The sequence below is a fragment of the Ciconia boyciana genome, chromosome 35 (assembly GCF_034638445.1).
Source record: "Ciconia boyciana chromosome 35, ASM3463844v1, whole genome shotgun sequence".
In the NCBI taxonomy this organism is placed as follows: Eukaryota; Metazoa; Chordata; class Aves; order Ciconiiformes; family Ciconiidae; genus Ciconia; species Ciconia boyciana.
This window is the reverse complement of record NC_132968.1, coordinates 640,008-666,889: the sequence shown is the minus strand read 5'-3', so window position 1 is coordinate 666,889 and position 26,882 is coordinate 640,008. Positions and strand designations below refer to the sequence as shown.

The following is a 26,882-nucleotide window of genomic DNA, read 5'->3' as shown; positions in this document are numbered from 1 at the left end:
CTTACTCGGCAATGTACCCATCTCCCAGACGACTAGTGGTTGTGATTGTGCACTATCACAAGCACTAGTCAGAGGGACCCCAACCCTTGTTGGAGCTCCCTCTGGGATTCCAGCCCCCTGCCAGAAATCCCAACCTTGGAGACCTCAACCCCCCATCGAAGACTCCCCTTTGGGCCCCGCTCCACAGGCTTTCGCCTAGCAGAGACTTACCAACCGAGGTACCTCTTAGCCCAACCCTGCATAGCTTTCGCCGCGCCTTACGAGCAGGCTTGGTGGGACTCTAACCCACGTCCTACCTTTGGTGGGACTCTAACCCACGTCCTACCTCAAGTGGGACTCTAACCCCACGTACTGCCCAGAGTGGGACTCTAACCCACGTCCTACCTAAAGTTCTGTTACCCGTTAAAAGAATGCCTTATTACCTTGTTCCAGGGGATCTTGCTCAGAATTCTTCGGTCCAGGGATCAGAGGTTCTCCCCGAGAATCCCTCGGTGCCGGCTGGAGGTCCTGCGATCCCTCGGATCTGTCAAAATTCAGAAGCAGGGTCCCATCTGGGTCACCAAAACTGTCACCAAAATCGGGAATCAAACTCCTTAACACCAATGTAGTATTAAGAAGCAGGCATTCTTTATTACGGTGCCGGATGCACGGGGGATTGTTCCACCTAGCGTGCATACCGCAGGTTACGTCAGCCGAAACTTATATTGTCCAGTTACATACATATGCATCAAATTTCCCGGAATGATCATGCATATTCATTCTATTTCCTGGAACTAATTATCATATTTGCATGGTCATTATGCATGCGTCCTTGAGCTCCGAGGGGCTTCTGTGGGGTCTCTGGTGGTCCTTGGTGGCCGTACAGGTGTGTCCTTTAGTTGACCCCTTCTTCTGGGCATGCGCAATCCCACTTTGCTTAATGTAACTTGCTTCCCTTCTTCATGCTGCATGGTTCCTAACAATGATTTGGCACCCTTAACACAAACCAGTTATTCTAACCACCCTCGACTCGTCAAGATGGGCTGGGGCTGTACTGGGAGCATAGCAGCATGCCCGTGCTACTCCTTGTCCAATTGTCTTTGGGCATAGTAGCATATCCATAGCCATAGGTGTACAAACACAATATTAAAGCATTGTCTAACCTGCTCCTATCTCTATGTTGCTTAGTTACCAAAGAACAAACTAATCATTTTGGTTACATCTGATTACAATGGGATGGGTAAAAGCTCATGCTCAAGATAATCAACCAGCCACAAAGTGGAATCAAAAGGTAGATGAGCTAACTAAAATTAGGAAAATCACCTTAAATCCTGAGTGGTATCCATTGGGAGAATGGTTACATCAAAACCTAGGCCACACAGGTAAAGAAGCACTGCACTTTGCTGCACAGAGTAAAGGCTGGCCTATAAATAGAAAAACTTGTGAAACTATTCTTACACAATGTCCTCAGTGTAGATTGAAATTACAAGCAGATCATCCTGCTAAAGCACCACCTTTACATATCAATGAAGGGAAAACTTTATGGTCTACATGGCAAATTGATTATATCGGGCCATTCAAATCCTCTGCAGGATATCGATACATCCTTACAGGAGTGGAAGTAGTCTCCGTCTTGCTTATGGCGACTAAATGTCGGAAAGCCGATGGGCGAAATACAGTGCCAGGGCTATCATTTTGGTTGTCAAATCTACCTACTCCTGATGTTATCCAGAGTGGTAATGGCTCACACTTTTCATGTAAGGAAGTGCAAGATTGGGCAAAACAAGAGGGAATTAGATGGGTATTCCACACCCCATACTACCCTCAATCAAATGGGATGGTAGAAAGATCTAATGGCTTGTTGAAAGGGAATCTCAAACCACAGGAAGCTCAATGGGATACGAGACTTCCCAAAGTAAACAATCAATCAATTAAACAATTAACATCAATTAAACAATCGATATGGGCCTACTGGAAGCCCTGTAAGCCGAGCATTCTTTGTAATAACTGAGCTTAGCGCTCCACCTACTAGGAAAAGAGAATATCCAATGACATTACAGCCAGGACAGCCTGTGATGGTCAATTTACCATCCATCGGTACTGTGCCTATGACTTTAACTAAACCTCGTGGCCCACTTGCCTGGGAAGCTACTGATAGCAGTGGTGCAAAACACAGAATTAGTTCACGATGGATTTTTCTTTCTTCTTAATGGGGTAACCTGTTTGGACTCTCCCCACCAAAACAAGTCTCTATTTTCTCTTACAGCACCCCACCGGATGTCAGACGGAAATGCGGAGTTCATGGTACTATTCCAAACCCTAACAAACTGTTGATGTTAATGCACGCATTGTACGGGAACAACAAGGATTTCTTTGTGAGAGTAACACCATCAAAGCTCAAGACTTCTGTCTTGACACTGAACAAAAATGTTTGTCATATCTGATGAAGCCCCTGAAACTGTACTTGTATGTGTTGGTATAAGAACCCTTTGTGATTTTATATTTGTAGATAACATTACTGTAGATACAAGTTATTGCTCAAATATTTGTGTTTGTAACTTTACTATCCATTGAGTCAAGATTTATTGCCTACCCCCATCGGAATGAATCTTACATTGGTGAAGAAACTACTACAACACGATGACCTGTGTCAACTGCTAGAACGCATATGAAACAATGGACACAAAACTCTGATCACCGTTCATCATGATGCAGAAGAGATACATCATGTCTTGGAAAGAGCGAAGAAGGATGGAGAACACCATTGGTGGTAAACTCTTCTTGGTTGGTCACCGACAGCAACAGGAGTGTTTAATCTTATGCTTCACCCAGTTGTCATTATACTGACTAACATTAATGTGTCTATTGCTTATAATTATATTGTATATAAAGGTTTGGCACATGATAAAACAAATAACCCAACTCCAACCACCCAAAACATACAAATTAATGCATAGCAAATAGCAGTGCTTCACTGTCTACTTACTGTGGCTCTATAAGTGCATAAATGATCAATATACTATTTATGGCACAGAGGCAAGAGGTGACCATACCACCACTCTGTGAGAATAAGATGAATTGACTATAGTCACGGGGTGGAATGTGACGGTGTGCTTCCCCTGCCCCCGACCTTTATCTCCTGCAACCCTGCTTAGGTGATAACCACCAGTGGTGATTGTAATGGATGCATCTGGTCACGATGGCTGCATCGGCTCAAAGTGGATTCAGGAGACAGATAACAACACAATAGCCTAGGGCTATTGTGCAATGCACCCACCGAAGAAACTAAAATCTGTGGTCGGCATGCAAATATGACTATGGGTCAATCATCTTATCCCCATGAACAGTGAGCAGCCCAAGAGCCCTTTGAGCTCTCCTGCACGGCAGCGGGCTGCACGCCAGGATCTCCACTTGAGCAGGGACGCCTCTCAAGGTTACTCCTCGAGGTTGAGAGATTCCTTGCCGCAACAGATCCTCGGTAAGTGACTAATAGCATGCTAAACTTTGAAATCTTAGCTCAGTGATATAAAGGATAGATTGCACACATATAATCCTTTAGATAGAAACAGTTGACCAAGTCTAGGACTAGGAGTGGATCTAGCCGCACCTAGACTCCTCTCTGAGAAGGAGTTTAGAAAGCAAGGGGATCTTTATCTGAACCTCATGACTCAATGGGAGGGTCTCCCTGACACTTTTGTCTGACCCTGTCCTCTATGCAGTAAATAATCAAGTGTACCTCGCCATCGAATCTTGTTAAAACACTGTCGCATTGAACTTTGTTAACTCCTATTCTGTATCAATAAACTCTATTTTTACTTCACTCTTACGAGTGAAGTGCACTCTCACTCCATCCGCGACACAAGCCCAGCCAGCATGGGTTCAGGAAAGGCAGGTCCTGCTTGACCAATCTGATCTCCTTCTACGACAAGGTGACCCACCTAGTAGATGAGGGAAAGGCTGTGGATGTTGTCTAGATAGACTTCAGTAAAGCCTTTGACATGGTTTCCCACAGCATTCTCCTGGAGAAACTGGCTGCTCATGGCTTGGACAGGTGTACTCTTCGCTGGGTAAAGAACGGGCTGGATGGCTGGGCCTAAAGAGTGGTGGTGAATGGAGTTTACTCCAGTTGGTGGCTGGTCACAAGTGGTGTTCCCCAGGGCTCTGTGCCAGGGCCAGTTTAATATCTGTTTAATATCTTTCTTAATGATCTGGATGAAGGGATCAAGTGCACCCTCAGTACGTTTGCAGATGACACCAAGTTGTGCGGGAGTGTTGATCTGCTTGAGGGTAGGAAGGCTCTGCAGAGGGACCTGGACAAGCTGGATCGATAGGCCGAGGTCAATTGTATGAGGTTTAACAAGGCCAAGTGCAAGGTCCTGCACTTGGGCCAGAGCAACACCCATGCAACGCTACAGGCATGGGGAAGAGTGGCTGGAAAGCTGCCAGGCAGAAAAGGACCTGGGGGTGTTGGTTGACTGCCGCCTGAATATGAGCCAGCAGTGTACCCAGGTGGCCAAGAAAGCCAATGGCATCCTGGCTTGTATCAAAAATAGTGTGGCCAGCAGGACTAGGGAAGTGACTGTTCCCCTGAACTCGGCACTGGTGAGGCCGCACCTCGAATACTGTGTTCAGTTTTGGGCACCTCACTACAGGAGAGACATTGAGGTGCTGGAGCATGTCCAGAGAAGGGCAACAAAGCTGGTGAACGGTCTAGAGCAGAAGTCTTATGAAGAGCGGCTGAGGGACCTGGGGTTGTTTAGCCTGGAGAAAAGGAGGCTGAGGGGAGACCTTCTCGCTCTCTACAACTACCTGAAAGGAGGTTGTAGCGAGGTGGGGGTCGGTCTCTTCTCCCAGGTAACAAGCGATAGGACGAGAGGAAATGGCCTCAAGTTGTGCCAGGGGAGGTTTAGACTGGATATTAGGAAATTTTACTTCACTGAAGGGGTTATCAAGCATTGGAACAGGTTGCCCAGGGAAGTGGTTGACTCGCCATCCCTGGAAGTATTTAAAAGACGTTTGGATGAGGTGCTTAGGGACATTGTGTAGTGGTGGTCTTGGTAGTGTTAGGTTAACGGTTGGACTCAATGATCTTAAAGGTCTTTTCCAACCTATACGATTCTGTGATTCTGTGATTCTGGCTGTCAGGTAACTTACATCTAATTGCAGCCAATGTGGTCCTGACAGCTCAGCATTTGAGTTTCCATTTGAGTCCAAGTCATTCCAATTCACACTTCCTCCAGCTTCACTCTGACACTGGCTGTTGTGTGACACAAGAGACCTGGCTCTCCAGGCAGCATGGGCAAAAGCTTCATACTTGAACTGGAACTTTTCCCTTTGCTGGAAAAGTGAATGCAGCAAGCTTGAGCCAAGAGGCCCAAGGAACAAAACTTCCCATAGGGCCAACTACTGAAAACCTCCCACAGGCTGTGGGACTTCACTGACAGAGAATTTGTGAGTCTAGACAATACAGCATCCCCTAGTTTCCCCTCTCTCTTGGCTCGCGGCATTTATGTATTGAATCTGCTTTGCCACTTGGAAACTGTGTCCTCGAAAAACTCACTCAGAATATATTTTAATTTCTTTCTTAGCCCAAAGGAATATGCAGCACTGAAGTGTGTTTCCATATGTGGAGCAGCCTTGCACAATGTCTGCTCAAAGAGGAGAAACATCTCAGCCTGCAATTGGAAAGGGGTGAAGCTGTGGGGGATTAATGTGTTGCTTCAGACGATATTTGGTATGCATACAATACAAAAAGGTTGTGAAGGTGAATGAGCATGAAAGAAAGAGGAAAACTGCCCATCCAATGGAGCTCTGCAGACGGAGGATGGAGCCGTACATAGCATGAGGTGATACAAGTGGGATCAGCATGAAGAGAAGGCTTTTGTAGGGAAGGCGTTGCAAGGGAGTGCCTTGACTTCACCCAGCTAAAAAACAGATTGGGCGGTGTGCTGAAGTGCTGGGCAGAAGTGCTAAAAGGCTACAAGACCTTCGTTGAGAAAAGGTTGGAGGGATTTGGGTTGCAGAGATTTGAGGTAGTCCTTTCAAGGTGTAAGCAGGCTGAGCTTTGGAGACAAGGAAAAAGAAAGAAGCTCGCAAGGATTTTTTGGCATTAGTTGTACCCTCTCTTCTCCTTGTTATCAGGTGAAGATTACAATATTGTCCTTAAGTCAGCGATGCTCCATATCTATTTACCCTCCTTTTTTGAGGAGGGGGAGGTGGAAGAGAGGAGTAGTTTCTTTTTGAAGCAAAGGTGGCCAACGGACAGATCCTGGGTTAGTGAGAAGGCACGTGGAGGAGGAGGAGGTGAGGTAGGAGGCAAGAGGAGGCAAGAGCAGAAATCTGGAGGAGGTGTCGGAGGAGGCATCAGGAGACAATAAGAGGCAAGAGGAGGCAAGAAGAGGAGGAAGCAACAGGATGCAACAGTAGGAGGAAAAAGGAAGAGGAGGCAAGAGGAAAAAAAAGGGAGCACAGGAGGCAACAGGAGGCAAGAAGAGGAGCAGGAGGAGGAGGAGAATGCAACAAGAGGCAAAAGGAGGCTGCAGGAGGAGGAGGAGGCAACAGGAGTCACCTCTTGTTTCCTTGTCCTCCTTTTGCCTCCTGTTCCCTCCTCCTACTCCTCTTGCCTCATATTTTCTCCTCCTTATAGTACCTCCTGTTGCTTCCTCCTGCTCCTCCTCCTCCTCAACCCCCTGTCACCTCCTCTTCCTCCTTCTGTTGCCTTCCCTTGCTTCCTCTTGCCTTCTTTTCCGCATCCTGTTCCTGTTGCCTATTGTTGCCCTTTGTTGCATCCTAGGCCTCTTTCTCCTTTTGGCTCCTCATGCCTCCTGTTGCCTCCTCCTCCTCTCCTCCTCTTCCTCCTCCTTTTCTTCCTCCACCTCCTCCTCCTCCACCTTCTCTTCTCCTCCTCTTCCTTTTCCCCTTCCTCCTCTTACTCTTCCTTCTCTTACTGTTGCCTCCTCTTGCCTCTTTTTGCCTCCTCCTCCTTCTCTTCCTCCTCTTCTGGCCTCCTGTTGCCCCACCATCCTCTTGCCTCCTGCTGCCTCCTCCTTCTCCTCCTCTTCTTGCCTGTTCCTCCTCATCATCCTTTTCCTCTTGCTTCTTCTTGCCTCCTCTTTCCTCCCCTTCTTCCTCCTTCTCCTCCCTGCTCTGCCTCCTTTTACCTCCCTCTCTTTCTCCTGCTGTTGCCTCCAGCAGCCTCCTTTTCCTCCTCTTGCTCTTGCCTCCTGTTGCTCATTGTTGCCTCCTCCTCTCCTCCTCCTCCTTCTCCTCCACATTCTCCTCCTCATCCTGTTGTCTCCTCTTGCCACCTGCTTTGACCTTTCCTAATTCTCCTCCTCCTCCTCCTCCTCTTTTTCCTCCTCTGCCTATTACCTTCTTTGTCTTCCTCCTCCTTTTGCCTCCTGTTGCTTCCTCCTTCTTTTTCTCCTCTTCTTGCTTCCTTCTGTTGCCTCTACTTGCCTGCATATTTTCTTGCCTCCTCCTCCTGTGTCCTCCTGCTACCACCTGTTGCCTCCTCCTTCCCTTCCTTCTCCTCTTCCTATTGCCTCCTCCCGCTCCTTTTGCCTTCTGTTGCCTCCTCTTCCTCCTCTTGCCTCCTGTTTCCTTTTGTTGCCTTCTCTTCTCCTGCTCCTGGTGCCTCCTCTTGCCTCTTCCTCCACCTCCTCCCCTTGTCTTCTCCTGTTCTCTGCATCTCCTTCTCCTCCTGCTTTTCCCTCCTCCTTTTTCCTCTTGCCACCTCCTCTTCCTCCTGTTGCCCTCTGTTTCCTTTTCCTCCTCCTGTTGCATCTGGGTACCTTCTCTTTTTCCTCCTCCTCCTCTTGCCTCAAGTGGCCGCCTCTTGCCTCCTTTTGCTTCCACCTCCTCCTCTTAACTCCATTTGCCTCCTGTTGCCTCTTCCTCCTCCTCCTCTTTCCTCCTCTTGCATCCTTTACATTTTGTTATGTCCATCTCCTTTTCCCTCCTCTTGCCTCCTTTTGCCCGCTCTTGCCTCTTACTGCCTCATTCTCCATTTGCATCCCATTGCCTCCTCTTCCTGTTGACTCCTCCTCCTCCTTTGCTTCTGGCCTCCTTTTGCCTCCTCCTCCTCCTGGTGCCTCCTCTTGCCTCCTCCTCTTTTTAATCCTGTTCCTTCTGTTGCGTCCTTGTCCTCCTCTTGCCTCCTCCTTCTCCTTCTCCTGCTGCCTCCTGTTGCCTCGTCCTTCTTTTGGAAGAGGCTGAGGTACTGAATGCCTTCTTCACCTCCTCTTTTACTAGCAAGACCAGCCTTCAGGAATACCAGGTGCCAGAGATGCCAAGTCTGGAGCCAGGCAGACATAGCAGCCCTGCTGGAAGAGGATCAGGTCAGGGAATTATTACGCAAACTGGTTATCCATAAGTCCATGGGCCCTGATGGGATGCACCCATGAGTGCTGAGGGAGCTGGCAGATGTCATTGCGAGGACACTCCCAAGAATCTTTTACCAAGCATTGAGATGGGGATGTGCCCGAAGACTGGAAGAAATCAAATGTCACTGCGATTTACAAGAAGGGCAAGAAGGAGGACCTGGGGAACTCGAGGACAGTCAGTCTCTCCTCGAGCCCTGGGAAGGTGATAGAGCAGCTAATCCTGGGAAATATTTCCACGTAGATTGTACTGGTTTTGGCTGGGATGGAGTTTATTTTCTGCATAGCAGCCCGTATGGTGCACTGTTTGGGATTTGTGACCAGCACAGAGTTGATAATACACCAGCGTTGTAGCTATTTGTGGAAGAGTGCTTTCACAGCATCAAGGCCTTCTCTGTAGCTCTCTCTTCCTCCCCAGAAACTAGGCTGGATCTCTTGAAGAGGGAGGACCACGGGACAGCTTTTAGCAAGGCAAAGATTTACAGTGTGCATTGGTGTCCATGTCCAGGTTTTGGTAGCGAGGAGACTGCATGTGTAGCCTTTGTGAGAGAGACCAAAGGCTGCCTCCATGCCAGACAGGGCTGGGTCCAGCCAGCTCCAAAAGGGACCCACTGCTGGCCAAAACTGAGCCCAGCAACAAAGCTGGTGGAACTTGTGTGAAAATGTATTTAAGAAGGGGCACAATTGCCAGACTGGGATAGGAGCTAGGGGGAAAAAAAGTGTGAGAAACAGCCCTGCAAACACCATGGTCGGTGAAGAAGGAGGAGGAGGAGGTGCTCCAGGCACCAGAGCAGATATTCCCCTGCAGCCCATGGAGAATACCACAGCACAGCAGGTATTTTCCTGCAGCCTATGGAGAAGACCATGGTGGTCAATGGAAGCCCTGCAGTCCGTGGAGGATACAATGCTGGAGAAGTTGGGTAATTCCTGAAAGAACTGTGGCCTGTGGAGAGCCCAGAGTGGAGCAGGCTCATCTTGAAGGACTGTAGCCTGTAGGAGGGACCCCATGGGAAAAGTGTGAGAAGGAAGGAGCAGCAGGCAAGAAGTGTTCTGGACTGACCACAACCCCCATTCCCCATGGCCTAGCGCTGCTCAGAGGGGAGGAGGTAGAAGAGTTGGGAATAAAGGAGTGAAGTTGAGCTGGGGAAAAAAGGGTGGGGAGGAGGCCTTCCATGGGGAAGGAGATAAGGTCTTCCAACAGCCCCATACTTCTTCCACCCTCAGCCTTTGCCGTTACACATGTCTGGCCGGCGCACCTGCTTTACCACTGTCATGTTTCTACTAAAGTCCCACACACATTTTGGCACGCCCAGTGTAAGCTGGCCTCCACCCAAATCTGGAGCCCACCTGGCCATGGAGGCAGGGAGAGGACGGGTCCCTCTGCCCAGGGCTGAGAATGGCTCTTCCCTGGGAACCTCCCCGAGGAATGCTCCTCATGTGTGTCAGCCTGTGGCCTGGCAGGGGTGGAATTGGGACAAGGGCTGAAGCAGCTCAGCTGGCAGAGCATTACAAAGAAGATCTAAAGGTCCCTGGTTCAGCCCCGGGCTTCTAAAGCAGATTCCTCCCTTAGTCATTTGCAGAGCCTGTCTGCCTTCTTCCAGCCTACCCTGGCCCTCCTTGCTCCTTCACCTCTTGCCAGGGCACTGCCCCTGCACTGTAGCTGCAGATCTGCGGGTTGGAAGGAATCTTCCTCTTGCTCCACAAGTCCCCAGCCTTTCCCTCAACAGGACTCTCCATTCAGTGCTTCTTTGGGGTGGTCTCCATCTGTCCATCCTTCCCCGCTCCACAGCAATTGGGACCTTTCCTTTGTGGGGTCTCTGCAAAGACCTTGTCTCTCTCCTCTTTGTCATTCTTCATGGTGCACAGACTGCTCCCCTCCTCACACACATCCTTCACCTGGACCTCAGCTTCCAGACCAGAGCATACAGCCCGTGGGGGAGGCCACTGTCCCCCCAGTCCCAGGGAGAGGCACTCCCTGGAGCTCAGGCCTGAATGGCAGCATCCTCCCTCCAGAGGTCTGTCACAGCGAGACCTCTGATGTGCCAAGGTCAGCTGACAAAGCCATGCCCAAATAGACTCACCCACCAGACTGCACTGTCTAGACCAGCTGCAACTCCTCACAGCCATCGGTCCCTGCACAGAGGAAGAAAGACCTGCTCATGAGCTCCAACAAGCTGCTGGGCTCCCCTCTTGCAACCTCTTGCTGCTACAGAACCCTGCTCGCCCCTCAGGAACACAGTGACAGCTGTGACCCAGGACATCTCCCTCTGTCTCCAGTATCAGCCTCTCCCCAGTCAGGCCAAGGAATGGCACATACTGGACTACAGTCGCACAGCAACGTGCATGTTCTAACCCTGTGCAGTTCTGCTGCCTCATCACTGGCTCCTCAGGGATGCACCTCCAGAGAAGTCTGGCTTTTGTTGTGACTGAGCGCAAGTAAGAGGCAGTGAGAGGGAGAGACCTTCCAAGCACAGTTGCTGTCTTGTCAGCTTTGAGCACGACCTTGAACATGCTTGGCTGCAGGGGTAGTGCCTGCAGGATTATCACTGCTCCAGAAGAGTCCTTCTAGGCCTTTCTTGAGCAAGAATGGGAGAGTGGTTGCTGAGGATGGGGTTTGGGGCAATCTGTGCAAAGCAGAAGAGGTGAGCAGTCCATCCCCTTAACTCCACGCAACCACTCCTGAAGTTCACAGGGACTGTGGTCTGGTGTTGCTTCCCCCAAACCCTCTCTGCCAGGCAGAGGCTCAGCAGGGAAAAATCTATGGCATTGGGCAACACAATTGTCCCAGCTGTGCCACCATGAGGACACCATCCCTGCATGTGGTCAAACCATCAGCCTTTGAGTTAGCAGCTGAACACACTCACCCACCCTGCCACAGAGACCCCAGCCAGGGCTGTCCCAGGGCACTGCTTTGCTGCCAGGACAGTCATCAGTGCTGAAGGAATGGGAAGGTCCCTGAGCCCAACCCACATGCCCAGCCCCATGGAGATGGAAGCCTGCTCTTCAAGTCACCTCCAGGGATGCTGGGGAACAGAGGGCTGCAGGGGGAGGCCTGTGCCTGGAGAAGGGGATATAAGATTTCTGCCACCACGTCCCCTCCACGGCATGCCCTGGGATGCCATCGGAGCCTGCGGGCACCTCACCCCAGGCAGGGCATTTCCCTCACCCTGTTGCACTGCTCCTGCTGTGGAGTTGGGGACAGATGTGGCACAGAGGGGTGTTGCCCTGGGTGGCAGAGGAGGCTCAGGGAAGGGGGTTTCTCCTCTCCATCGACCCACCCTGGAGTGGGCCAGAGCGTGGGAGCAGCACCTGCAGCAAGAGCCTCCTTCTGCCCCATTGCCCTGCAGAGGCGTTGAAGGGGCAGCACTCTGCAGTGCAGCCCTGTGCCAGGATCAGGCCCCAGCACAGAGGCAGTCCCAGCTTCCCCATCTCAGAAGGGTTCAAGTGCTCTTTTCTGCAGAGGGTCCCTGGGCACGCAGTGGACAACAGGACCGTGCTTGTCATAGACACATCATGGGAGGAGAGTGTCTCTCCTGCTGGCAGGTGTCAAGGGGATGTAGCTCAGTGGCAGAGCGCCTGCTTCGCATGTGGGAGGTCCTGGGTTCAATGCCCAGCATCTCCAGGGGTGCTTTTGCCCTCACTCTGCTTTTGCCTTCCAGCCTGCAGCAGAGGAGCCTTTCAGGGAAGGTCCAGAGGGATGTAGAGACCCACCAGTGGGAGCAGCGAGGGTAATTTGGGCTCCACATCCTGCCCAAGTGTCAAACCCTTCTCACGGCCTGGCTCCTGTGTAAGAGGTTTTTCTGCCCATGGCTCCTGGGGCTTGTGAAAGCCCTGGCCAAGGGAGAGGGACCGGAGCTCCGCTCCTGTCAGCACCTGTTTTAAGGGAGGGACACAAAATCTTCTCTGCCATAGAAACGTGCCCACATGAGCATCCTCCTGTATGGGTTCTTCTCCAGGCCATGGCTTTTGGCTGCCGCACACGTCGTGTGGGGCTTCTATCTCCATTCCCCTGGCCCTCCAAAAGCACTGAGGGAAAGGTGCCCTCATCCCCCCTGCTCCTATCCCTCCTGTACCTCACACTGCCCTGACACAAACCCAAACTGACACCCCTGGGGAAGCAGCAGGAGGGCAGGGCTGGGGGCTGAAGGGGAGCACGAGCAGGGGGGTCCCAGGGCTGCCGTGGGGCCTTACAGCCCCTGCTCAGGAAGAAGGCAGCTCTGTGTCTGTGACAAGACTGCTCAGGGTCTGCGAAGGCCCAAGGAGTGGGAAGAGCCCATGGAGACTGGGGTCCTGGCAGAGCATGAGGACAGGGAATCTCAGCGCGTGTGTCCCAGAAAGTGGCTCTGCACCCTGTGCTGGTGCAGGGGGGAGCAGAGCTGCATCCTAACCATTGTGGGAGGTAATCTGTGGGCCATGATCCCCCCTGGGGATGGCTGGGTTGTTCAGGGGACTCAGCCACCTTAGGGCTCACTTCTGTGCCTTCACAGCCCAGGACTGACCCTGACATAGCAGCTCTTGCAGGGCCTCTGCACTGGGGGACCAGCGTGGCCCAGGCAGGGCATGGGAGAAAGAGCAGCTGGAAACCCGAGGGTGAGGAAATGGATGTTCCCGCTGGGGTGCACCACGACACCTACCAGAGCGCCATTTTGACTAGAAACTGCCCATGGCCAGCAGCATGGAAATGTCTCTGTCAGCAGGATTATATCCCAGGGACCATGGGCTCTCACAGCCCCACAGCCTGACCCCGAGCATGCTGTCCCTGAGATGCGCCCCTTGCCTACCACGGTGTCATCGTTCTCTGTGCCCTGTGATCAGCCTCAGGGAGGTGACACAACACCTGGGCAGGCAAGCCCCAGCTCTGGCTCAAAGCCCTCAGAGTCTTTTAATAAGAACCAATATGGACACACAGTGTAAAAGTGGGAATAAAAACAGAGGAAACTCCAGGCGGTTTCTGCTGCCGGTGGTAAAGGGAGATATTTCCCTGGTGCTCACAGCTCTCCCAGCTGCACAGAGCTCTTCTCCCTCCTGGCTGCACCCAGCTGCACAGCAGGGATGGGCTCTCCTGGCCTGGGGCTCAGGGACTGTTGTGCACCAAGCTGCGGTGTCACAGCCTTTGTGTCCTCATGGGGATGTGCCACAGACACCTCTTCAGCATCATCATAGCCCATGCTCCCCAGGGACAGGGACGAGGTGTCTCCTTCAGCTCCAGGGACCCCAGCACTTCTCCGGGAGCGCAGGCGGGCCCCTGCAAGCAGCAAGGCAGGACATTGCAGTTCACCCCATGGGGTCTGTACATCACCTTCCTCCCTGCTCCTCACCACATTCGGCTCCTTCTCCCACCCACAGTCCCTATAAGGAAAGCTCCCACAGCAGTTTCCCCCTTCCCAGGAGGTTTGGGTGTCAGGACGGTAGTGACATGGGTGGCACCAGGGATGGCACCCCAGGAACCAGCAGCGCTATCTTTCCCTCTCACCTCCTAGTGCATCCCTGGGCCCTGCTCCCTCCTCTGGCACCCTGGGCATTTCCCAAGCTCCCTGCTCATGTTCAGCACCCTCCTCAAAGTCAGGAACCTCCTTGACATCATCATAGCCATCTGCTGGGTCGTCTCCAGGCACAACAAGAACATCTGAAAGGAGAGGGAAGTTGGTTACAGTGAGAAGTTATGTCCTGCAGAGCAGAGGATGGGACGATGCACATGGAAACACAGGGCTGAGACACTGGTGTTGGCAGCACCACAGGAGACCCCCATGTCCTCCCCATCTCTGATGGTGACACTCCGTGACACCTCTGTCCATCACATGTCTACAGGGAGACCAATCCCTTCCTGCATCCGTTACCTGGTGCTGATCCCAGACCATCCTTCTCCTCGGTGTCCCCAGGGTAGGGCTGCAGCTGGGTCAGGGACTCCTCTGCATAGGAGCCTGGAGAGATGCACAGCAGGTGTTATGGAGCGAGCCCCACTGACCTGTCTCATGGTCAGCACTGCTGGGGAAGGGGGACCCACAGAGCTGGGGCTGCATGAGGAGGAGGGCGGGGAATTTACCAGGCTCCCCCAGGACAAACACTGTCTCAAAGGTGCTCCCCGAGCTGTGCTAGGACAGCCCCTTCCCTCACTCCTCAGGTGTCACATGGGGTGCAGGGGCAGGAACAGAGGGGCTGGGCAGCTGGGACGGGAAAAGCTCCTCTCCTGGACACACACCCTGGATGCTCTCCCCACAGACAACACGGCCCCAGCGCTGCAGGGACCACAGTGTGGGGGGCTCCAGTGGATCATCTCTGGGTTGGGCCAAGGGAAAGGGTCCTGCAGATGTGCCTCCAGGGAGGACCCACACCCACCTGAGCGACCAAACCTTGCCTGCTTCTCCCACACTGGGCTGTAACCGATCTCCTCGTACACGGCCTCGGGAAAGAGCTCCTGAGCTCTCCGGGAGCCTGGGGACAGAGGCAGGGCTGGCCCAGGGAGAGGCAGAGGGGTGATGGGATCCCACTGTGCTCCCCCAGACCTGTTGCTTGGGCCAGCCCAGGACTGCTCTGACAGTGCAGCCCCACTGCACTGTCCAGGCACGGCTGCTGCATCCGCAGTGAGGGCAACGTTGCTGTGGAGATCATCATGGGCAGCATGACCCTCGCATCATCCTTTCAGAGACAGCGCTCATGGTCCTCTGGCCCCTGGGTCATGCCCCCCTTGTCTGACCCTGGAGCAGCTCCCATGTTTCCTCTCCACCTGGAGCTGCTCCCTATCTGCCCCATGGGTCTACAGCAGGGCCCCTGCCCTGCCATGGGGTGGGCAGGGCTGGGCAGAGCGACAGGATGGGGACCTGACACCACGGAGATGGACCCTACTGCCCCACACACCTCCTGTCATCTGTGCTACCCCAGAGCCCCTTCCAGCACTACCCAGAGCACTTCCAGCCTTGGCCATCCCCAGTCTGCCATTTCTCTCCTTGCCCCAGTGCTAGCCCCCCATGCCTCTGAGCTCTCTCTAACCCTTGCTGCTGGTGCCCCACGGCCAGGCAGTCAATGGGGCGGTGCATGGGACAGGTGGCAGCACACAGTCTCATCCCCTCCAGCTCTGCCTGTGCCTCTCACTGACACCCCACAGCACCCCACAGCCCTTCCAGGAGGCATCTCCCCCTGGGACTGCTGTGGAAGGACCCACCTCTGCGTCCCGACCTGGCCCTTAGCACTTGCCCGGCCAGGAGAGCCAGGAGCAGGCAGAGGAGGGCCCCCAGGATGATGCAGATGATGATGGGCATGGAGACTCTCCCGCTGCTGGTCAAACGGCCCCGCATGGGACCTGTGTGGGCAAGAACATTGCAGGGGCAGCACCAGGCCTGGGAAAGGAGGGGGCAGCACCAGCCCTGACTTCAATCACACAAGGCAGCAGGGGGTGGAGGGCCCCAGGGGGGACTCATGGGCAAGCTTCCACCCTGCTGAGTAAATTGCAACCCTCCCTGACACCACCACCACCTCCCCAGTGCCTCCACCTGGGAGTTTCCCACCCCAGCAAGCAGCCCCTTCCATCCAGCTGTGGGTCACAGCCTGGCCCCAGGGATACCCAGCCTCAGGCAGGAGGACAAGTTACCTGCTCGGGTTGGGGATGCTGCTGTCCTGGGTGTAGCTGCAGAGGAGGAAAAGGAGAGCTGGGCTGAGAGGGTGGGTGTGCAGGTATCGGGGAGCCTCCTCCCCAACACACCGCGTGTGTGTCTGTAGATGTCCCTGACACATCCCACCCAAAGTGCCCCTCCAATAGTGCCAGAAAGGGAGGCCGGGACAGGGCCCAGGGCCTCTGCTCTGGACGGCAGGCAGGATGGCACAGGCAGCCCAGGGGATAGCCCTGGGGCTGCAGGGCCCCATGGGCAGTGCCCAGAGGACACCCAGTTCCACCGAGGCTGCTCCCTGCCTGGCACCAGGCTCCTGCACTCTGCAGGAACAGTCTTGCTCTCAGGAGGTCAGGGGCCATGCCAGGACCAAGGGGGTGAAAGGCCTTCCCCAGCTCCCTGCCAATACTCCAGCAAGGGGTCCCAGCCCTGCCGCTCACCTGAGCAGCGCACAGCAGCGTCTTCCTTATGCCGGCAAGCACCGCCATCCCCGGGCCGGGCCCAGCAGTCCTGCAGGGATGGCTCCGTCCCGCGGCACTCCACCTGCTCCAGCCAGATGGGGCCTTGCCCCATCCCAAATGCAGCCTCATTCAGGGCAGACACCGCAGGACCACAGCCCAGCTGCCTGCACGCCACCTCGGCAGCCCGCATGTCCCAGGAGTCGTCGCACACCGTCCCCCAGGAGCCACGGTGCCACACCTCCACTCTGCCCGAGCACCCGTCCTCGCCTCCCACGGCACGAATCTTCTCCCTGTCTGGAGAAGGCAAAGACCTCCCATGGCACTGAGACAGCAGGCAGAGCCTTGCCAGACAAGAAGGGTACACAGAGGAGCAGCTCAATACCTGTGCAGCTCGTGGAGTTGGGGCATGGGGCCAATGGCTCCGGGGATATTTCTGGGCGTGCCCCTGAAGAAAGAAACACTGAAGTGAAGGGGCTGCTGTGTGGGATCGTGCAGAAGAGAGTGAGGCTGAGCTCTACTTGTGCCTCCCTGTACCATCTCGGTCATGGCAGCAACTGAAGCCCGGTCATTCAGGGGACACGCGCAGGACTGAGGGGACCCTGATTGCTCAGCCCCTAAAGGTCCCTGGTTCACAGAGCAGCAGTAGCGTGTCTGTGGAGGGGAGTCTCTTCTGAAGCCTGTCTGGTCTCTTCTGAGACCTCCCCTGGAGATGCCTCTGCCTCCCCCAGGTGCTGGGTGACAACTGCTGGGTGGCAACCTGGGTGACAACTGCTGCTGGACTTGTGTGGCTGTGGTCACGTTTGTGCCACCGGCAGCAGAAGGGTCTGACACAGAAAGGAAAAGGCCCTCTGTGTTTGGCTGTGCATAGAGGGGAGCAGGAGCTGGGGTGACACTGTGCCCGAGTGGCTCAGAATTACCATTGCAGGTGATGTGGATCTCCTCTCGCAGGTCTTCGCATGACTGTGGGTCCCAGGGAGTGGAGGGACACTGCCAGAAGGAGCTGGTTTTCTCCCCACACTGCACATTATCCAGCCACGCAGGGCCAGACACCCTGCCATAGGTCAGGTGTGTTTCCAGGGATCCTCCGTCCCCACAGCCCAGCTCCTTGCATGCCAGCGACACCGTGTCAAGAGTCATCGAGTTGGAGCAAATGCTTCCCCACGTCCCGTTGTAGAAAACCTGCAGGCGCCTGGAGCAGCCGTCACTGTTCTGCAGACTCAGGGCCACGAACTCTGGGAGGAAAGGCAGGAAGGGGAACAGATGGTCTGGGGCTGTGGGAGCCAGGACACCTCTGCACTCCCCAGGCCCTCAGCCAGGCAGGGGCAGGGCCAGCACGTGCCCCTTGCACCCAGGGGCACAGAGAAGTCCCTGATGCACAGACACCCCTGCCCTTCCTGCTAACACTTGGGGATGGCTGAGCTCCCCAGGGACCCCCAGTGGGACTGAGGGTGCCCGTGCATGGGTGTCCACAGGCTCATGCCAGGGCTCAGAGGCAGCCAGGGACAGCCTTGGCCATGCCTGGCTCTCCCCACGTCCTGGCCTCCCCAGCAGCAGGCTCACACCACAGCTGCCAGCACAGACCTGAGCAGATGACTCCCGCATCCTCTTTGTGCCTGGCAGGGCAGTCCCAGAGAGCAGCTTCGTCCCCAGAGCAGGTCACGCCATCCAGCCAGATCTGCCCGGAGCCTTCTCCGAACCGAGCAGAGCTGGCCGCCTCCACCGCCCCTCCACAGCCCAGCTGATGGCAAACAACAGCAGCATCAGACAGGTCCCAGCCATCGTCGCAGACGGTCCCCCAGCTGCCCTGGTAGTAGATCTCCACTCTCCCGGCGCAGCGCCCAGACCCGTTCACCAGACGGACCCGCCGGCTCCCTGCAGTGGAGAGAAAACCCAGTGGCTGTCAGGGGCTGGCTGCCCACCCATCATCTGGGGGGCCCATGCAGTGCTGCTCACCCCAGCAAATGACTCCCACGTCCTCTGCAACCCCTGCCACCAGTGCACTCTCGGGCAGGGAGGTGTTGCAGAGGGTCAGCTTGGTCTCATACCCTGCACACCAGACCCCTCGCAGCCCTACGGGGCCCCGTCGCTCGCTCAGGCTTTGGGGGGTTGTAGGCTGCCTCTGCCTGTCCGCACTGCAGCTGCCGGCACACCACGCTGGCCTCCTGCACGTCCCACTGGTCATCCAGGACTTTGCCCCACATCCCGCGCTGCAAGATCTCCACTCGCCCGTCGCACGGGCTCTGTCCACCCACCAGCCACAGGGATGCAAACCCGGCTGAGCCTGGGGAGAGCAGAGATGCCACAGCCGTCGGCGGCACTGAGGAGCATGGTACCCTTCAGGGAGGAGGGCAAGGGGCAATTTTCCAACCAAACAGGACAAGATTGAGCCTTGTGCTGACAAGAAGACAGGCCAAAGCCCGTGCCTGCTCTGCAGCTCACACCCAGCTCTGCTGCTGCTGGGGTCACCCAGGCAGCTCCTGCCTGGGTGGTGGGATGAGGCTCTGCAGGGCTCTCTGTGGGGATGGCATGCAGTTGTCTGCAGCCAGAGGGATGGAGGACAGCCCCAAACCCCTGTCCTGGGCTCATCCCAAAGGAGAAAAACACAGGAGCCCAGGCCTGGCAGTGACGCGGGGACCTAAGCCGCTGCCCTGAGGGCAGATGCCTGCCTCCGTTCAGTCCTCAGCTCTCCCACAGCAGAGCGGTCAGCCTGAGCAGGCAAAGCCCTCCAGAAGGCTCCTGGGGAAGCAAGGCTTTCTCCAGGGAGAAATTCAGGCTGGTACTGCCATGGGACCCCTGCTTTGGGTGTCCACGTCACACACAAGGGGCAAAGGGAGTCAATGCAGCATTTTCCCAGCACTCACCTGAGCAAATGACAGCGGCGTTATTCCCATCGGAGCACGGTGAGGCCCCCAGGGTGATCACTGGGCACTGTCCCAGGTGGACTTCAGTCCCGTCACAGTGGAATGAGTCTCTCCAGACTGGTCCGATTCCTCTCCCAAAATGCCCTCCTCCAGGAATGGACTCAGCAAACCCGCAGTTGAGTTGACGACAGAGAACGTGGGCATCCGAGAGATCCCAGTGGGAGGCACAGAGGGTCCCCCAGGTCCCCAGCACCTGGACCTCCACCCATCCCGCACACGCCGTGCTGCCGTTCACCAGCCTGAACCCTGTGTACTCTGGGGACAGAGGAGGAGGACTGAGGGTGGATTGGTGCTGTTGTACCCTCAGAAGCTGGCGGAGAGGCCAGAGGCACAGCATGCCTTTCTTCTCCCTCTGCACTATTTTCATGCTGCAGAACACCCATCAGCCCTCCTGTCCTCACGCCCAGCCCAGCACGGGCCTTGCCCTCTTTCCCAAGCCCCAGCATAGCCCCGGTGTTCAACACCCCACCCTGGGTCCTTACGTGTGCAGGTGACAGCAGCGCTGTTCATGTGGGTGCAGGGCTGGTCCCTGCGGGACCCCCTGGGGCAGGAGATGAGGAGGGATTCATTCCCCACACACTGCAGCTCTCCATCCCAGGTGGGACCCACCCCTTCTCCAAAGTGAGCTGCCCCAGCTACAGGCAGGGCCACCCCACACTGCAGCTCCCTGCAGACCACGTCAGCAGCTTTGGGACCAAAGTGGGAATCACAGACAGTTTTCCACTGGTCCCCGTCATGGATCTCCACACGTCCTGAGCAGTGGCTCTTCCCTTCTACCAGCCGGACAAATCCTGGGAAAACCAAAACCACTGAGAGCTCTCTGGCAGTTAAATGCCCACGTTCCCACATCATCTCCAAGCAAGCCATGACCAAAAGGCCCCTTGCACATTGCAGAGGAAGCTGTTGGGGGAGTGTTGGTGACACAAACACATTTAGGCGTCCCTGCACGCCTTCTCTACACCATCACAGCACTTAAGGGTATGTGTCTATCGCAGACCCACAGCAGGCCATGTTGGTGCCTTTGGGTCTGAATTGTGAGTTGCAGATACTTGTCCAAGGGTCCCCGTCATGGATCACTGTACGTCCTTAGTAGGGGTATTCCCTCTGACCAGCCAGACAGATCCCGGAGCAAACAAGTCCCCTGAGAGTTGCACAACCCTCTGGCAGTCCCCTGACCATGTCCCATCTGATCTCCAAGGTAGTCAAAGGCATTTTGACCCATGACCACGCCTGCTGCTCTCAGGGGGTGCACAAACACATCAGGGCCCTCCTGCTGCTCCTCAGAAATCAGCACAGCACTTGTGGGCTTGCTTCTCTCCCAAACTCACAGCCACAGGAATCTCTCAGACAAACTGCTGATACCCCAGAGACCTTGGGCACTGCAGCACCCACAACACTGGGGGTCCAGGGAACTGAGCCCAGGTGCTGTTGGCTGCTGCAGCCTGCTCTGCACCACCAAGATCAGGGTCAGGCATGAGGAACCGCTTGTTGCTGCCAGAAACATACCCTGTTCCCAGGGGGGTCTTGGGCCATTGGGGTGCTGCTGGTAGATGGGACATGTCACAGGGCAAAGGTACAGTCAGGCTGTACGTGTGGTCACTGTCTGTGCCAGCCTCCCGCTCTGGTGCCTGCCCGGGGAAGAGGTCCTCAGCCATGACCAGAGTGCACTGCTGGGCACACATGTCCCTGGCCAACAGCCGGGCAGATGGCGGAGACTGAACAGAAGAGAAACCCTGGGCTTATATGAGCTCCCAGTGCAAGGGCAGGTACAGAGGAGAGCCAGTAAGCGCTGGCAAACCCAAAAGCACAGGCAGCCAGAGGCTGGGACAGACAGGGGAGGATGGGCAGGTGGTCAGCACTCCTGCACGGGCCTTTTCCCCATAGGCAGGATCTCGTGGGGCAACCCTGGGAGAGGAATGAGGTGCCACATGCCACCCTGTTCCTCTGCCCAAGCCCAGCACTCCTCCTCTCCAAGCAATACCTTTGCTTGGGACAAGGAACTCTTGTCTGCCAGGGGGCATTACATAAATTCCTCATCCATCACATGCCCTTCTCCGAGGCTGTGGGTGGCTGCATGAATCACTCTTGGCACCTCTGGCATGGGGGAACCTGGCCCTCGGTGCTGCCAGGCGGTTCCTGGCTGAAAAAAAGCAGAAGGATGGGAACCAACAGACACATCAGGGCAGGGCAGAGGGATTTATCTGAGCCACCTCGGGGGCCAAGCAGGGTAGGGGCACCCTGGGGCAGGTTCCCACTGGGCTTTCCCCAGGGACCGAGTTCATCAGCAATGACAGTCCCAGCTCAGCAGTTCGACCAGCCACACCGGGCCCTGCTCTGGCATTAGCCTGTTGCACCCTGAAGGCACAGCCAGGTCCCTTGTCCCCTGTCCCAGACCCAAAGGTGGAGAACAGGCTGTCCCCTTACCTGAACATATCACTCCAGCGTCTTTAGCATGAACACAGTTATTTTCACCCCATCCTCTGTGTGGGCAGTCAGACAGGGCAGACTCGGTGCCATTACAGCCAACATCATCCAGCCAAATGGGGCCAGATCCTTGCCCAAAGCCTCCGTACTGAGGAGCTCCAGCAGCAGACCCACAGTCCAGCTGCTTACAAACCACTGCAGCATCCTGCATGTCCCAGTAGTGACCACACACGGTCCCCCACTGGCCCTGTTGTTTCACCTCCACTCTCCCAGCACAGTCGTTGTTGCCGTCCACCAACCTCACGTCCACAGCCCCTTCAAACACTGATACAGGACCAGTCAGGACAGTGCCGAGCCCCAGCACTGTGGGTCTGGGGGAGCCCCTGCTTTGGTGGAGTTAGAGGTGCCAGGGTGGGAGCCCACTGCCCTCCAGGCTGTCCCCAGGGCAGTGCAAGGGTCCCTTCTATCCCCACGGGCTGCACAAGGCTGGGGATTCCCAGCTCCAGCCCCGCTGGGTCATTTGTGGCCCCACAGACTTTGGCACTTCTTTCCACCCCAATGGCCCCCTGCAAACTGACCCCCGGCTCATACCCAACCAAGGCACCCGCTCCTCCCCAGCCAGCACCCTGAGAAGAGACCTGCCCCCACCACAGCTCCCCCAAGCACACACTGCTGCTTCTGCCCAGGTCCTGAGCTCCCCTGGACCACAGCCTGCCCTGGGCATCTCCCAGCTCATCCTCCACCCTCATGCCTTTCTGTATCCCCTGTGGTGCAACAGGATGATGGCACTGAGCCCTCCAAACCCATGCCCCCTCCTTGTCCTTGGGCATCAGCCCTGCCCTGCCCTTGTCTCGGATGCCCCAGGAAGGTCACCTCTCTGCCAGCCTGTGGGAAGAGGTACCCCAGTTCCCTTGTCTCCACAGGCACAACCTGCCCCCCCTCAGGCTGGAGCTCACCCAGTGTTCACCACCCCTCCCCGAGTCCTTACGTGTGCAGGTGACAACAGCGCTGTTCATGTGGGTGCAGGGCTGGTCCCTGCGGGACCCCCTGGGGCAGGAGTTGAGGCACCACTGAGTACAGAACTGCCACCACCATCTCCAGTGATGGGGAGGAGATGGAGGGGGGCTTCAGGTAGGCAACCATGCCAGTGCTGATAAACAAGGAGACCACGGCCAGGTGAGGGAGGCACATGGAAAAGGCTTTGTGCTGTCCCTGCTCAGATGGGATCTTGACCACAGCCCTGAAGATCTGCACATAGGACAGCACAATGAAAACAAAAAACCCAACAACCACAAAGAGAGTAACTACAATAACCCACATGAACCCCCTCATCTACAGCATGAGGAACCAGGAGCTTAAAGACACATTGAAGAAGCTGATTCAGTCAGCTCTTTCTCAGCAGCAATAGCCTGCTTACGTCTCTTCAGAAGTGATTTCAAATTAATCTTGAGAACATCCTGTGCTTTGGGCATTTTATCTGTGATAAAATAACCATGTCTGTCCATGTCGCCATCCATTCCACTTCCCTAGAGCCATGAACCCAGCCTGTCTGACCCAGAGGCCTGTTCACGTGTGTCTGGCACAATGGTACAGCTGGCCTCCCGTGTTGCACCTCTGTAATAAAAGGGGATTTCCTCAGTGGTGGTGTCTGGAGGTTGGGCTCTTCTTCCAAAGCTGAGCTCAGGCTGAAGAAATGGCCCCCACAATGCCGTGCTGCTTTGCTTGGGTTCTCCCCGGGGATGAGGGAGGAGGGCATGGGGCAAGGTGTTAGAGAATGGGCCTGGGCTGAGCCTTCACCTGTGGGTGCCCAGTTCCCCTGGGGATGGTGAATGATCAACAGGGATCTGCCTGGGACTGTCACCCCATGGCTTTCAGGCACCACAGCCCGCTCGCTCTGCAGAGCAGTACCAACAGCTCGGGGCCCTGTGGAGAGCACGGAAAGGAGGTAGGTCGTGCAAGTCAGGCCAGCGTGGACAAACTTCCCTGGTGAAAGGCTCTCTGGGGGTAGGGACATCTCTGGAGAAGATCAAAGAAGCAACTATGTGCTTCCAGAGAGGAATAAATGACAAAGAGAAACCTATTTCTGAATGCACCAGCTTGGGCACGGTTCTGTATTGCTTGGGCAGCCAGAGCAGCCTGAGGTTGCCCTGGGCCAGGAGCCTATTCCGGGGAAAGCAACTGTCACAGAGGGGTTTGCTGGCAGTGGACAATAAGGCTGTCTTGGATATAGGAGCAGACACTGGCCTTCATCTCCTCATGCCATGGCTGGCCCTCAGCCCTGGGGCTGATGGGGAGGCTGAGACACCTCTCTGCCCTCCAGGAGCTATAGTGAGCTGCAGAGGGCTGGGGCTGTGGGGTTGAGTGTGCAGAGCTTTGCAGTACCCATCAATGGGCACTGCCATGGGGTCAGCCCAGAATGGGCTGCTTTTCTGGGCTGGATATAGAGAGATGGGTAGGGGGAGGGAAGTGGTGAGGACCACGAGAGAGGGACGGGGCTGCTCTGGAAAGTAATCGGGAGAGGAACACACTGAAGTTAGCTGAGCTGCCTGATCATGCAGCGTGAGGACTCACACCAGGGGTTGGTGGTGCAGAGCCAGGGCTTGAGGAAGGCAGCGGAGACTGGCAGACACAGGAGAGAGGAGGCTGGTCTGTTGTCTTTGATGGCATGAACAGCTGGGGAAGGTGCCACAGGGCATTTGTAACCCCCGAGCCTTTCTCATTGGCCATTTCCAGCACTGGCAGCACACCCCAAGTTTATGGGTGAATTTTCCTGTTTGGCCATTTCCATTGTACTTCTGGGCTCAGTGCTTGAATCACTTGGCTTGAAGCAAAGGACCTCTAAGATGGTCAGGGACTGGAGCGCCTTTCCCATGAGAAGAGGCTGAGGGAGCTGAGCTAGTCCAGCCCGGAGAAAGGAAGGCTGAGAGGGACCTCATTGCAGCCTGCCAATACCTACAAGGACCTACAAGCATTTTTTAAAATGCTGCTACTAAATAATAGACATGTTTAGAAAATGTCGATAACAGTAAAAGGAAGAACTAAAGGCAAAGATGCAAAGCAAAGAAAATGTTTTAAAACCCTTTTCACCTTTTAAAATTATTTGTTCTTTTCTTTTCTTTTCTTTTAACCTACTAGACTTTGGGGGGAATTTGTGTCCTTGTTCTTTTTTTTTTTTTTTTTTGAAAAAGGACTGTTTTTTCCAGAACTGAGATTGGATGTAGGACACCAATGTCTCCAGCTACAGGGGCACAGACACCTCCTGCCAGTATAGATGCCCTGGAAACCCCCTGCCCAGCCCGTACCTGTAGCTCCCGAGGGACTCCGCTCTTCGACACGTCCTGTCTGATAGCTGCCAGCCCCAGGCAAACACCTCAGGTACACAGAGGCATCTAAAAGTGGCCCTGGATGTTTTATGCTCAGAGAAACAAGTTCTGCCCGGAAAGGTGAACAAATCTGCAAAGTTTGAAAAAATAGAGAAGCCCATTTTCATCAGCTGAAACAATTGAGTACTCTTCATATAACGGCAGTGTTTTCACAACATGCCAGAATGGGAATTTGCAGGAAGTGCATTAATCATAGGAGATAAAATATTGGTCTGCTGTACTTGCATTATGGCTACTCTATTACATTACACCGCATATTTAATCTCCCTCAACTTTCAGGTGTTCCTGTCTCTGTGGATTAAATGACCATGTCTAAGAGCATCTTTTCAGCAGATGTATCGGGACATTTGTCCTTCCCATTGCTGCCCAGATTTCCCCCTCCCCTGGCTTTTTGTTCATTGAGATACCTCCTATTTATCTGGTTGCTGATTTGAGCTTTTAACTCCCTAACTGAGGGAGTCAAAATCTTGCACCCCTTTCAGAAGTCAAATTAACTCTTTCATCAGCTCCTTAATTGCATTTCTGTCCTTTTCTATCTCTCTGTGTAAAACAGTCCTTGTAAGGGTATCGTCGTGGGCCATCTCCACCACAGGATGCCCTACACTGTGCCACTCCTGTGCCTGTTTCCCTGCAGGCTGTAGACACACTGTCCACTTCCCCACCCTGCTCTCATGCTCACGGGTCCCTACCTGTACCCATGTCTCTCTCTGAAACAGAAAGCCATGGGATGACCACAGACAAACACCAGCACCCCCAGTGACCGGTTGCACCACAGCACTACCCTTCAAGGGACATTTCCTTTTTCCTCATGCCCAGGCTCAGACTCCAAAGCTTTTCCTTCCTCATGCTGTTTCCTCTACAAAGGAAATCTTCATCCTCTCTGAAAGCACCCTTCAAGCAGCTGCAGGCCATGACAACATTGTCCTTGGCCTCTACATCAGGAGGCCAAAGCAGCCCAGGTCCCTCAGCCTCTCCACACAAGTCATGGCATTCAGCCCCTTCACCCCATCTTGGCAGATGTCCTCTGCACCTTCTCCAGGTCCTCCCCACTCCTGCAGAACATGGAGCCCCAACCCAGCACAGATTAGTTCAGATGTGGCCACACCCCTGCTGAGTTAAGGGAGGAGGTAACTCCCCTTGCCTGGGTGGCCACACTCCTCCTAATTCAGCCCCATATGCAGCTGGCCTGATTCGTGGTCAGCATGCTGCACTGGCTTCCTATAGCATCCCTTGTAGCAACCATGCCTTCTCCTCAGGCTCACTCCTCAGCTGGTCAGCTCCAAGCTTGCCTTGATACATGGGGTTATTCTGCCCCTGATGCAGGACTGGCCACTTCTTCTTGTAAAACTTGCTGAGGTTTCTGTTGGCCACCCTGTCCTGTGGTGCCCCTAACAAGATGACAGCATGAGGAATTGCAGGACATGACTGATAATAAAAGGAGGTGCAAGTCTAACGGACTTGTAGGCCAAAGTAAGAATTCGCAATGCAGCCATCCCAGAAACACCAACAGGGGCCACCAGACAAGCAAAGCCAGGGCCAGTGGGTAAAGGGAAAAGAGAGGTGGGCTTCTTGTGTGGGAGGGTTGGAGGATGAGCTGTTGCGTTAAAAGTTACTGTCACATAGGAGTCTGAGGATTGGCTGGGGGAGGAACCCTCTCGTTGAGTCAGGAGGTGCAGACAGGACCCCCTTCCTTTCTAAACTCCTTCTCAGAGAGGACTCTAGGTGCCGCTAA

General features: G+C 54.8%; 1 protein-coding gene and 1 non-coding gene across 2 annotated transcripts; one reads left to right on the top strand and one right to left on the bottom strand.

Moving 5' to 3' along the window:
- The first annotated feature begins 11,910 nt into the window (after positions 1-11,910).
- Positions 11,911-11,982, top strand: TRNAA-CGC (transfer RNA alanine (anticodon CGC)). The gene has a single exon. It is a non-coding gene; the product is annotated as a tRNA-Ala (tRNA).
- A 1,366-nt stretch (positions 11,983-13,348) lies between these two features.
- On the bottom strand, positions 13,349-22,516 carry LOC140645592 (antigen WC1.1-like). The gene is given in 17 exon segments (XM_072849050.1): positions 13,349-13,605; positions 13,834-13,986; positions 14,198-14,281; positions 14,697-14,792; positions 15,520-15,657; positions 15,946-15,981; positions 16,402-16,716; positions 16,805-16,867; positions 17,340-17,654; positions 18,004-18,294; positions 18,376-18,505; positions 18,507-18,703; positions 19,284-19,598; positions 19,826-20,134; positions 21,768-22,116; positions 22,119-22,247; positions 22,250-22,516. Coding segments are annotated over 17 exon segments (3,444 nt in total).
- Between the last annotated feature and the right edge of the window lie 4,366 nt (positions 22,517-26,882).